General features: G+C 41.2%; 1 protein-coding gene across 1 annotated transcript in view; it reads left to right on the top strand.

The window, feature by feature from the left end:
• The window catches only part of SNRK (SNF related kinase), a 41910-nt gene extending 33595 nt beyond the window's left edge, over window positions 1-8315 (top strand). The window contains exons 6-7 of the mRNA XM_017817952.1: window positions 455-589; window positions 4486-8315. Coding sequence (XP_017673441.1) covers window positions 455-589; window positions 4486-5704 — 1354 coding nt within the window. The 3' untranslated portion in view covers window positions 5705-8315. The remainder of the gene's footprint in view (window positions 1-454; window positions 590-4485) is intronic.
• Window positions 8316-13081: the final 4766 nt, after the last annotated feature.

Here is a 13081-nt window from a genome sequence, read left to right as displayed (position 1 = left end):
CTTTCTGTTAGAGTCTCTGAGTGATGCTTACTGGCTTATGAACCTAATTTTACTATAAACTCAATGTGCAGCCCTAAAATAATGAAGGTTTTTTCCCTCCATTTGTTGCATAATCAAATATTAGTACTTTGTGATTATATGTGCCAGTGGGAAAGCCCATCACTGGTGCATAACATTAATGAAAAACACTTTATAATTTAAAGAATGTAAAATAAAAAAGAATTCCTTACTTTTTTTGGATGATATTCTGAGGATGTCCTCATCCAGCTATAGTTGAAATTACTAGATTTGTTGGCTCTTTATTTTTAGTAAAACTAAGACATGCTTATCAAAACATCAAAAATAGGCAGTTCTGCTCTTCCTGCTATGGGAAGTACAGCAAGCTGTGAGATGCACGTGCAGTTCTCAGAAACCATTGATTTATGGGTTATTTCATGTTCTGTACTTTCCTCAGGGCATTGGAAACTAACAAATACAATCACATCACTGCTACTTACTTCTTACTAGCTGAACGGATCCTGCGAGAAAAACAAGAGAAGGAAATTCAGACCAGATCTGCAAGCCCCAGCAACATCAAAGCTCAGTTCAGGTGAGAATTTAGGAATCTAAATGGCTTTTTTTTTCTTTTTAAACTTGGCTTAATGAGAATATTATTGAATTGCTCAAGTACTGCTTTCTTAAAAACAGTAAAATACTTACTCATTGCAAATTTTAAATGTCTTTAAAATGCTGTGGACACTTCAGAAGCTGTTCAGAAATCAATTACCAATAATATTTTCAATTCCTACCATTGTCAGGAAATGACTAATCAATTTGAAGTCTGTACCTGAAGAAGCAAGTTTTCACACCTGCTAAAAAAGGGTTTGTTCATTGACCTTCAGTTCCTCATACAAATTGTGTTATGTAATATCCCTGGAGAAAAACTTGTTGCATAATCCATAAACATGCTGATGGAGAATTAGTTATAAATGAGAAATCACTCTAAATTTGATCTGTAGGTTATGTTCTTTTTCATGTCAGTTGATGTGACTGTTGTCTAAGCAAAACTTGAATTTACTGCTTTAATCAGTCATTTAAAGACATGGCAATAGATTTTTGTTTGACAAAGATGTGATCTAAGTAACCTTATAGTAAGGCTCCCTGAGATTTTCAAAGCTTCAGCCTGTAACACAGTAAAACTAAAAGGGAAAGTGGGCTTCTGGAATGTAGTTGGTATTGATATGTTCAACCAGTCCATTTGTTCTGGCACCAGTTATCAAAGCATCCCATATTTTCAGTTACAACAGCACGTGCTTTAAAAAACCCAACCAAACATGCAAAAAAGCCCCCAAAGCCAAATACAAGGCAAATAGTATAGTTTGCACTTGCACACTGATAATGGAGGATGCAAGTTTTGAGCAGTTATTTTTCTTTCTTAGACATTGTGTTTAACACTTAACTCAGGAAATGAAAGACTATGCCTAGGAATCTGCTGGTATTGGAAAAAATATTCATTATTCATCTTGATAATTGTTCCAGTGAAGACGGAGGATGTACTGAGGCATTTCCATTAACTTTTGTCCTGTAAGCTCCAGTGGTTTCAAAGTTGCCTTTTTAGGTTTTGGTAAAGTATTATTGGTAACTGTTATTAGCTACTCTCTAATGCGAAAAGAATATTAGAGTTACTAACTCTAGTAACACCTGCTCTGTTGTTAATCTATCTGTAGGATTTAGAGAGAAAGACAAAATAACTAGTTCATTCTAAAGGTTTCCTTGTGCAAGGTCATATGTGAAATCACTTAATAGGAATTATCATAGGCACATAAATGCTGTGGTGACCTTCAGGTGCATAGTCATATTTTCCATGGTCTAATTGATAAAAGTAAGGTACTACTACCTCAAGTTAAATCTAGAAATCTTATAAATCTTCTTATAAATTAAAGACACATATTTTGGAAAATAGGTTAAAGTGCTCATTGTTTGTTACCTTGGATTTAGGCTGAGATTTTAGAGGCATTTCTTCTGAATACTGTTCTGTCTACCTGAATTATGAGTTGTTGTTCTATAAACGCTACAGTGGTTTTCAATATCTTTGTCATCTCCAGGTGGGAGATGGAGACACCCTGGAGGGTCATTCACTCAGTGGTCACTTATGTAGGAAATTTTATCTTATGTGGTTACAAGTACTTTAGAAGAGTTATTGTTGCAGGCATCTGCCTACAGATCCTAAATGGTCTGGAGTTTGGTGTTACAGAGCTTATCTCTCTTCAAGGGTAATACTGTAACTTTCACTTGGCAGTTGTCTCATGATGGATCATCCTCTTATTTTTATGTCAATGTCTTGCAAAAAGAAATCCAATCAAATGTGTCTAATACTAAGTATTACTTATAAATTTACTTATAAATTATAAATTACTTATAAATTATTTTAGAAGAAAACCTGGAGTTTACCTTCAAATGGAAATGCTAAAACTGCAAAGTCTGATTTTAAATTGTTTCGGGGGTTTTTTTCAGCGTCACTGTCACTCTTTCAGAAGAGCAGCTCTAGTTATGTAAGAAACTGGAACAAACAAGTTCAGTGAATCGAAATCTTTGTATGAATTTATAAAAGAATATGAATTTTCTTTTCATGACAAGGACATATGTACAAACCCAGGAAACCTTGCTATTAATGATCCCAGGTAGCTCTTCCTTGCCTCCATGATGTTCATAAGATCAAAGTGTTTCTATAGAATGACCTCATGGAAAAGACAACAAAGTAGTGCATTATTTTGATTTTGAGACTTCAAAAGATTTACAAAAATTAAAATGTAAGTTGCAACCTGGAGCTTCTCTTCTACCCCACTCTTCCCCTCAGGCCTGCTGGGAATAAGGGGGGAAAGGCAGAAGGGAAGGAAGGTAAACATGGGCTGCTATGAGAGATAAACATACTGTAGTGAGGAGGCTTATTGCCTGGCAACTACAGTCCTGTTAGATACTATATTTGCCCTTTATTGTGACAACCACAGAACTCTTCCTTTTTTTGCTGACAAACCGGTCTGTCCTTAAAGCATGGTAAATTCTTGAAAGATTTAGAGCTTCATTTCCTGTCACATTTGTAGTTATGTTTCTAATTTATTTAAGTCCTGTTTGTTAATTACAGACAGTTGTTTGTGTTTAAAATAAGCAGCAGAGCACAAGTCATCAGAAAACTGGGTCAGTGGCTCCCAGCACTCCTAGAGTCAGCTGGGGCCTGAGGGAGGGTGCTGGTGTCACACCAAGGAGGACTCAGCCAAGGCTTCACTTCTTGTCTGGGCTTGGAGCTGCTGGTTGTGTTGCCTCCCTTCAGGTAGAGCTGCTCACTGGAGGGAAACTGGTGGGAGGCCACAGGCTTAGGTGGGTGTGTGAGCAGCCAGGTCCTACTGTTAGAGGGACCTGGTGGGTGTTTCTGTCCCTGCTTGGTTAAGCAAAACTGATGCTAGCACTTCAAAACAGTCTGCAGCTGGGCCTGATGAGTTTAATGTTAGCTTTAATAAAAACTTACTCTTCAAGTTCATACAATTTGGGAGGTAGTTGTCAGAAGACAACCTGTTGTAGACAGAGGGAGCCTTCAGCAAGTGCAGTCCTACTGCGGCAAAGAGGTGTCAGCTTTGCCTCTTCAGCTTGGGAAATTTACAATATATGTTAAAGTCAAATACAAATCATTAGATAGTAGCTTAGATGATGGAGTTAAGACATCTGCTGGTAACTGTAAAACCAATTCACACTCATTTTGATTTGAGCTAGCACTAGTACAGACATACATTTTCAACTTGGATTCACAGTTTATTTAAGTGTCATATTCTTAAGCAGCTTGAGTCCTGAATTCATGCAGCTGTATTATTCTAGTTGCTCAGCTAAAGACAAATAAATGTGTGATCTCAGTTCACGTGTGTTTAAAATTAAAGGGGACTTTGTAGAATAGAGCTTGGTCTGAATGAGACTTACTGAAAATGAGGAAATGTGTCTTCTGACTCACCCTTTCAGTCTCACTTATGTTAATTCTAACTTAACTTTTTATATTAAGACTACTTGTGGGGGAAAAATAATAGAAACTTCAGATTTAAAGTACTTTGTAATACTAAGTTGTGCTTGAATCAGCTTATACCTTCCTCTAGGTTCTGGTGGTTCTGTACCTACTTCAGATTACTGAGACACAATTATTTCAAGTTATAGCTTTATTAATTTTCTGCGAGCAGTGAAATCTTAAACGTTCATTTGACAGTAACCAACATAATTTCAAAACTATGCTCTTGTATAGATGATGTTCCTTTCAAGCAGCAGCATTTGTAAAGGAATGCACATTCTCTGAGAACATTTTCTTTTGCTCAGTCATTCAGTGCTTTTGTTTACAAACATGCCACTCAGCAGGCCAATTTGTGTGGCAGTACTTGTGTTTCTCTGGTGCAGATACTACTTTTTCTTGTATGTTCTGAAATGCTTGCCATGATCTAACTTCTCATTTATCTTTTATAATTGTTTATGTAGGCAGTCGTGGCCAACAAAAATTGATGTTCCCCAAGATCTGGAGGATGACCTTACGGCATCTCCTCTCTCCCACGCAACCGTTCCTCAGTCACCAGCTCGCACGGCTGAGAATGTTCTCAACGGCCACAGGAGCAAGGCCCTGGGGGATTCAGCCAAGAAGGAAGATATCCCTGAGCTGGCTGGGCCAGCGCTGTCGGCTGTCCCATCGGTGAGCTTAAAACCTACCACAAGTGGCCGGAAGTGCTTGTTCAGAGTAGAGGAAGACGAAGAGGAGGATGAGGAAGATAAAAAACCTATTTCTCTTTCTACTCAAGTTGTTCTGCGTCGTAAGCCTTCGGTTACAAACCGTCTTACTTCCAGGAAGAGTGCACCAGTCCTCAATCAGATATTTGAGGAGGGTGAGTCTGATGACGAGTTTGACATGGACGAGAACTTACCGCCAAAGCTGAGCAGGTTAAAAATGAACATTGCCTCACCCAGCACCGTGCACAAACGCTATCACCGCAGGAAAAGCCAGGGACGGGGCTCCAGTTGCAGCAGCTCAGAAACGAGCGATGACGACTCAGAAAGTAGGAGACGCCTCGACAAAGACAGTGGGTTTACTTACTCCTGGCACAGGCGGGATAGTAGCGAAGGGCCACCTGGCAGCCAGGGAGATGGTGGTGGACAAAGCAAACCAAGCAATGGAAACGGAGGGGTAGACAAAACAAGTCCAAGTGACAACAACAAAGGTGGGGGGAGTCCCTCCGGTGGCTCCAGCGGTAGCACCAACAACACTTCAGGTTCCACCCGGAGATGCGCTGGATCCGGAAACTCGATGCAGCTGTCGTCCAGAAGTGCAGGGGAACTGGTTGAAAGCCTGAAGTTAATGAGCCTTTGCCTGGGTTCACAGATTCACGGCAGCACAAAATACATTATTGATCCTCAAAACAATCTGTCCTTTTCCAGTGTAAAAGTACAGGAGAAGTCAACATGGAAAATGTGTATAAGCTCCAGTGGAAGCGCAAACCAGGCTTCGTCGTTGGGCAGCCTGAAATTTTTTTCCAACCAAATGTCAGACACAACAAACGAATTGGAACGGATAAAGAACAGGAACTTGAAAAACAATGTGCTACAACTACCTCTCTGTGAAAAGATGATATCTGTGAATATTCAGCGGAACCCAAAGGAAGGGCTGCTGTGTACCTCCAGTCAAACCAGTTGTTGTCATGTCATTTGACGATGACCTGACTTTGACAGCTCGATCTGCTTGACAGCTTCATTCTTCCTGGTCAGAGCTGCAAACACCTTGTCACGGACCCCCTTTTATTGTCTTAAGATTTTTAAGTGGGCTTTGAGCAGTTATTTATTACACTTTAATTTCGTGTTTGCTTGATGGTATGACAATGCATGGTCTTTGCATGCTGCTAGCCAATATATTTTTCTTTTTCAACAAAACAGAATACTTTATTGTGTAATTTTTACATTTATAATTTTACTATGTAAGATCTGGATTAAATTAAAATAAATATCTGGATCCTAATGTAAATGAAGCACTTAGAAGTTTCATGTTCTGCACTTAAACTAGAGAGAGAAGCTTTTGTTTGCCTGTGAAATGTTAATTCTTGTTCTGACCTTCTGTGATAACTAAAATATGTGATATGTGGCATACTTCTATGTGTCTGAAACAGAACCAAAGCAATAATGTTTTGATGCTGAAAACTCTTCAGGGAGCTTTCAGATGTTCCAAGGCTTGTGCAAAGCAAAGATGCACTGAAAATTAGTGATCTTGAAATATGATTTTAAACCCACACCTATTTGTCTTAAGCTATGATACAGATAAAGTTGTGGCTCAAAAATCAAACTGAAAAGATCTTGTTTTGCTTAGAGGCAGTTTTCTTTTGGAAAAAAAAAAAAAAAGGCAAGTAGATTTGTAAGGCAGCTTTCTCCCATAGAAATATGTTAATATTACAAGCAGACAATCTTTTTTAATATAACAAAGGTAAATTATTAAGTCTACTTCTGAGTTTTTACATGCTAACTGAAAATAAAGTATTTGTATGAATTACTTTTGTTAGTAGTATATCATGACATCTAATATTTTAGGTTTTTACCTTTTAAACCCTCTCTCCTGTCCTCTCCTCCCTTCCCTGAGATTCCAGAAGGCAATAAGGGATGGCAAACCTTTAGGTAATTGGATTCACATTGAAATTGTTATTGTCATTTACATTTTTGTCATTATTACTGTTTTTAAGACTTAAAATACTGCTGTTCCCCACTTATTTTTCCTCAGTAATAACGCTTTTTCATAAAGTCCATTTAAAATAGCCTATAGGAAAATGTTTATTTCACAGCTCTCAGCCTTCCTGTTGGGTTTCCCATTGCCATGGCAAGGTCTTGATTTAGAGTATTTCTGTATAAAAGGATACTTTTGACCAGATGAATTAACTTTGTGGAATTTTATTATCTAGAATAAAATATATTGCAGATTCCTAGTTTTGGGAAGGGCAAGAATGTTTTATTTTTTCATGCTGTGCACTGGGTCTTCTAAGCAATGCTAGTGAAACTGGGGGTACTATGTAGCAGCGCCCTGGGCAGACCTTGGGTGTCCCAAAGGAGTTTGACACTGTTGAGCATCTTGTAACACTTGCTGAATGGTCAAATAGAGCGCGTTTCATGTCCGCCAAGGAGGGAGCAGAGCACCAAAGTGGGGCTTAAACTCAATCAGGATGTGTGCAGCTCACCACAGCTCTTTTCGTTACTGAAAGGCTTCAGAGAGTCTGAGTTGTGTGGGGTGTCCTTCCTGGCGAGCCTGCCTGTCCTTCCTGAGGTTCTGCTTCCTGAGCAAGGCAAAGGATAAGTGTTTTGCTTCTTTAAGTTTTTGAACTCTAGTTGCAGTTTAGTTAAAAGCTACAAAAGTAGATGTGTGGGTGAAGCCATAGAACATATTTGCTTGAAATTTTTGAGCAGGGATCTTACCAAGGGCCAGAAATGAGATGTGTGGTTCACAGACAGTGAGCGTAACATCCACGTAGGAGACGAGTTTATAAAGGGCATTGGCAATAAACTTTATTTGTTGCAGCTTTTTTCCAAGTATTGTAAATACTCTTTCCTGATATTATGTACAGCCTTGGAATGGCACCTTTTAACTAACCCCGGGTGTATTTTGTTTCCAATGTTTTTATATACGACTGTATATATGGTGCTCACTTTAGAACAGCAGTGTTGATGACCATTTATGCTGCATAGTTGTATTATAGCCTTATAGTTGTGTGTGGCTGGTTGAACCTCTGGGTGTACAGATGTGTTAGTCTGAGTGGTGTCCTTTCCCCATTTGTTGATAGGTGAATGATTGTGCATGTGGTGTACGTCGTGTTATGTCGTCACGTAAAAGGAAGGGCGAGAATAACCACTACATTAAGATAATATTGGACCAAACTATTTAGAGCAAGTAAACAGTTTCTTGTACCCCTTAACGTGTCTTTAAGAGTTGCATATAGTTACAGTAGTGTATAAAGTAAATATTGTGGAAAAACAGTTAGTCTTGTATTTTTCTGTATGTGTGTATATAAATATATATAAAAAAGTAATGTACCTCTAGCAACTTAATCTGTATTTAAGATGTGACAATCTTGACACAGAATTTTAAGAGTAGCAGTCTAAATAAGCAGCATTAATGAACAGAAGTATAAAAATTTCTCACCAAGAAAGAATCCATGTATGTGTGTTAAGAGGGTACAGAAATATCATCTGATCTTATTGCTTCCAGCAATGTTTGGCTTTTTCATTGTATAAACATTCATGGTGTGCGACAGAAATGGAAAATCCAGTTAATAAAAGTGATATCCTGATTGATGCATAACCGATGATTAGCATGTGGATGCGGTTTGTTTCTCCTGGCGTTCGGGGTGTCAGGGTGGCACAGGCTCCAGGCTGAGTCCCCATGCACAGCACAAATTAAAATAGAAAGCAGTGGAAATGTCAGCTTAGTTGCCTTGCAAGAAGCCAACTTTGTGTGGGGATGAACATTAATTTGCGAATTTCCAGTTATTCTCTTGCACAGATCAAACTTGCTCATTTGGGCTTTGTCACAGTTGGCATCTACTAGAAGAACTTTTTGTCTGAAGGCTGAGGTAGCCGTTCCTACAGAACTTCAGAATGGTTTAGTAAACCTGACACGCCGCTGTTCAGCTGGAGGACATAGGTGCTAGACCTGGGCAGCTTAAACCCTCTTAGTGGCTGGTGCTTTCTGGCAGCTCTGGAGAACAGGACACAAGGGGTTCCAGTCTCAGCTGTTTGCTGTGCATGTGCCCAGGTCACTCAGATGAGTCTGATCTCAGCCACACGTGTCTGTTTTAGTCCTGGGAGGGGAGGGACACCTCTCCCAGCGCTGACACCACTCTTGGGGGAAGGAAGTTGCTTCAGTGCTCTCAGGCTGCCCTTGTTAGATGGACTGATGGGTTGTGTGCCAAATCTGCACAGGTGCTGTGCCAAGTAGTATTTATGAAGGCGTGAGTTGAAGTTTCACCAGTATAGATTGAATGTTTTTAATCCAGACCTAACCCAGTACTGTTCTTTGCAACATAAAATGGGTAATAGTAAAAAAACACCCAACGTAAGTCATCACTTACAAACTGCTGTGCCATAAGGTGGGGTTAGGAGAGTGATGCTGCTCACTGCTATACTTTTTCCAAGGCCCTGTGAAAGGCAGTTTAGGCTGAGGAGGGGACAGCAGCACCAGCCCACTTTGCCCCACCAGTACGTGCCACAGTGCAGTGCACAGTGCTGCCTCTGACATCTTCTCATGCATAGCACCAGTTCCCCCTCAGAGGTGTCTGTGGTTGGAGCAGCACACGCTGTGCTGCTGCAGTGATTTAACACAGAGCTTGTGAGTTAACTGCTCCTGGAGCACAGACTGTAACCAGCCAGAGAGGGTACAGACACGGGGATTAATGCCATCCAACAGGTTATGGGAATATATGCCATTAATGTTGCTTTATGCCTGGCCACTTGTGCAGAACTGTACCCACGGGCTTGTGCAGCTGGGACCTCACCACTGCTGAAGAGCTTTCCATGTCCAGTCACTGCAAAACAGGGTGGAGGTGGAGTGAACAAGGAGTTCACAGGACTGTGACGGCGCCTGAGCAAGGAAGGACATACCACTGCCCTCCAAGCAGAACTGCAAGGCCAAGCAGCAACATCGCAATAGATGGTAGATGCAGGTCAGATTACTTTTCATGGAAGATTTTTCTGAAGGATTTTTCATTAGCAAGTAAAGGAATGTGCTAGCAGTTAAAATCCCAATGCATCTGCCTGGCAATAAAAAGAGAATGGGCAAACGGGAATTTTCCAAACATTAGAGACAATCCAGCCACTCCGATAGCCTTTCCCATGGTTAAGTTTCTGTGAATGAATTAGAACTGATGTGTCTGTCACTAATTCCAAATTATGACTTGCTTTCAATAAAAGGTGTTTGAGTAATAACACCTTAATGTGACTGTACTTGGGAAAGCATAACAGTGACTCACTTGTTCAGCTGCTGACTGGCTGCAGCCAGAGCGGCTCCCCCGCTGAACTCACACCCATATGGTGTTTGGAGGGACAGCTGGATTGCCCTTCTCTGGAGCAGCGTTTTAGCTAAAACAACTGTTTTAGCCTGCTCCTTCCTTGAAGCACAGGCTCCGGCTATTTATTTTTTTTTAAACTATAAATTGTAATTACTTGGAAGACGTTGACTCAGTTTGGCCTATCTGCATGTAATATGAATGACATCAATTTCTAGAAGTCAAGAACCTTGCATTAGTGACAAAGTCTTACTACAGTAGAGATTAAAAAAAAAAAAAGACCCCTGTTTTCCCATATGGTGGAAGAATTACATTGTATTTAGAGGGCCTGAGAAGCAAAAGGAGGTTGTAGGGACTTCACAAGGCTCTCAGATGTGTCATGTCTCCTCAGCAATTAATTTCAGCAAATCCTTGTGTAACATCTTTATATTTCCTCCCTCTCACTACTCTCTCTTGAGAAATACAGGGGGCAGGCCAGAAGGATCTGTTTTTGTCTCTCATGCCTGGGAGAGGTTCGGCTCAGCACGGCAGGCCTGGGAGCCAGGAGCACTAAAGCAGCCCCAGCACAGCCCTCATCTCACTGGTGATGACAGAGGCTGTCACTGCTTTGGATGGAGCAATGGGGGGCAGAGAGATCCCTCCTCTCTCAGGGCATCAGTCTTCCAGGCTGGCAGGTGAGTCACCAGGCCCTGCTGTCAGCTCCAGCCTGACACTGGCACTCACTCCTGCAGCTCTTGGGAAAGGCATGGGAGAGTTTTCCTGAAGAAAGCATGTGGTAGTAGGAGGCAAGGTTCCCACAGGCTTTCTTTATGAATAAGGAAGTAACTCCCCAGTTTCTCTGAATGAGATTCAAGATCGATTCCCTCAGGTCCAGATAGGCTAAAATACCCATAATTGCCTGCCTGCTTACAGAGGAACCTTTCCAGTGTTTTCTACTGTCCTCAGGTACACAGGAGGTGAACAGTAGAGATCTTGAGTCAGCAGATGCCTCTGGGCCGTGCAATTAGACCAAGGGCTCACAATGTACCCAATGAGAGAATTTTTGTATCAGTAGCAAATGATTTATGACTGCCTTTCTCCTCGAAAACAGCTTTCTTGGTTGTTAGTGTTGCTGCTAAGATGTGTAAAATTCAAATCATAACAGAAGGGTAGGGGCTACTCCCACAGTCATCTTCCCAAACAGGATGCCTCTGGACTCATCACTGGTTTCTCCCTAAAGCTTGAGATCAGAGATGAGCTTACTCCATTGCTTAGATTCAGGCACTGGCAGAACTGTACTGCATCCATGTCTGTCGGCCTGCACTCCCGAAAAGCCCAGAGCCATGGCTGTCTCAGAGGTGAGGGACCATGCCACGGACCTTGGGAACAGACATTCAGATTCCATACTTTTTGAGTGGTGGTTTCTGGTAAATATCTTACTCTTTCTAATATTTTCATCTGACAACTGATTCTGGTCAATAAGGTTGATCCCTGGCATTCCACAATTTTTACAGATGTACCTACAGCGGAAAGGAAACAACACATTCAAAGGCACAGACAGCAATCTTCTTTCTCTCAAGAGAGAAATGAAAATGATGCCATCACGAATGTAAAAAGAAAAAACCCAAAGACAACCCAAAACCCAGTATGAAACAGCATGAAACACAGCAACCCTTCCCCAGTAAACGGGAAAAGAGCTTCATACAAAGGAATAAGGAGCTAAATTTCAGTTCAGTGACAAAATATTACTTGGCAATATGAGGGAACATTTCTAAGCAAGCTAAAGTGTGTGCTCTTTAGGACCGAAACACTCTCTGTCATGACTGTGTAGCATTTGTGATGCTAAAACAAGAGTTTTACCAATATCTGGAACAAACTTTAATCCCTATAGAACAGAGTGTCATAGTTCTCACTCACACAGTGGATGGTCATAATTCCTCCATACCTACTAGCTTTAGATGGAGAATCCACCTAAAGAACAGTACTATGTCCATTGACAGATAAGGAAACTAAGCAGAAGTGAAGGGATTTGCCCAAGGCAAGGGCCAACAGCTAACATTACTGATGTCACTGGGTACTTAAACCTTAGTAGAGATTTTCCTATTAGTGGTTTTCCCTGTAGGGTCCATTTCTTCTCCTGTTTTCTGTAGACTAAGTCAATTTTGCAGAATTTGATTTACTTCTTTTTCATGTGATTGCAGTTGAGACACGACACGATTCTCTTTTCAATCCATCTTAGAAATTACTCCAGACACCTGACGCAGTTGCCATCAGCAAAACACACCAACTTTGTGCTCCTAAAGCAGCACCAATTAACAGACCAGCAGAATCTCTTCAAAAAGGCTGTGACAAGCTCACAAGAACGTACTCCACCACGAACTGGTGGGTTTTTCCTTTTCCTGAACTGCTCATTCACATCGACTAGGCAGTTAAAACTTGAGCAAATGTGAGCAACTTCAGATCAAAGTGGGCAAGAGACTGCAAAGCTGAGGAGCTTTCCTGGAGAACATGCTGGTCCCCTCCTAAAAAACCTTTGGTTTTGGGACCTCTACAGCACTATAGGAAGGGTGACACACTCCCCTTGGAGTTCCTCAGGGCAGAGCTTGTTCAGCCTCAACCCTGCCATGGCTTCAGAACAGGCTGTGAAACAGCAGCAGCCCAGGAGATACCCTTGAAATAGCAGCAGTGTGGGGGACTAACAGTGGGAGAAGCAAGAACAGAGGCAGCAGCTGTAGCACGGGTTCACTCCTCTTCCCAAGGGAACACAGTCGTTTCTTACTGGGTCACGCCTGCAGAGCTTGAGAAACGCTAATTTTAAATTCCACGCAAAATACATTATTTTGGCTTAGTTATATTACTCTGCTGGGGGGGGCCCTGTGGCAGAAATCTAGAATGTGCAAAGTAGGCAAATACCTTAATTATGGCAACAGCAGATTTTTCCAAACAAAACTGCAGCAAGTCTCACGTACAGGTAAGTTACATCTACCAAAGAGGAAGGTCACAGCAGCCGAAAGTAAACTGTCCCAAGGTCACAGGAGCAAACACTGTAGGTTTTGGTCCTATTACTGTCAGAA

The sequence above is a fragment of the Lepidothrix coronata genome, unplaced genomic scaffold (genome assembly GCF_001604755.1).
Source record: "Lepidothrix coronata isolate B3197 unplaced genomic scaffold, Lepidothrix_coronata-1.0 Scaffold64, whole genome shotgun sequence".
NCBI lineage: Eukaryota > Metazoa > Chordata > Aves > Passeriformes > Pipridae > Lepidothrix > Lepidothrix coronata.
The sequence above is the reverse complement of the archived record's forward strand: the minus strand, read 5'-3'. Positions and strand labels throughout refer to the sequence as shown.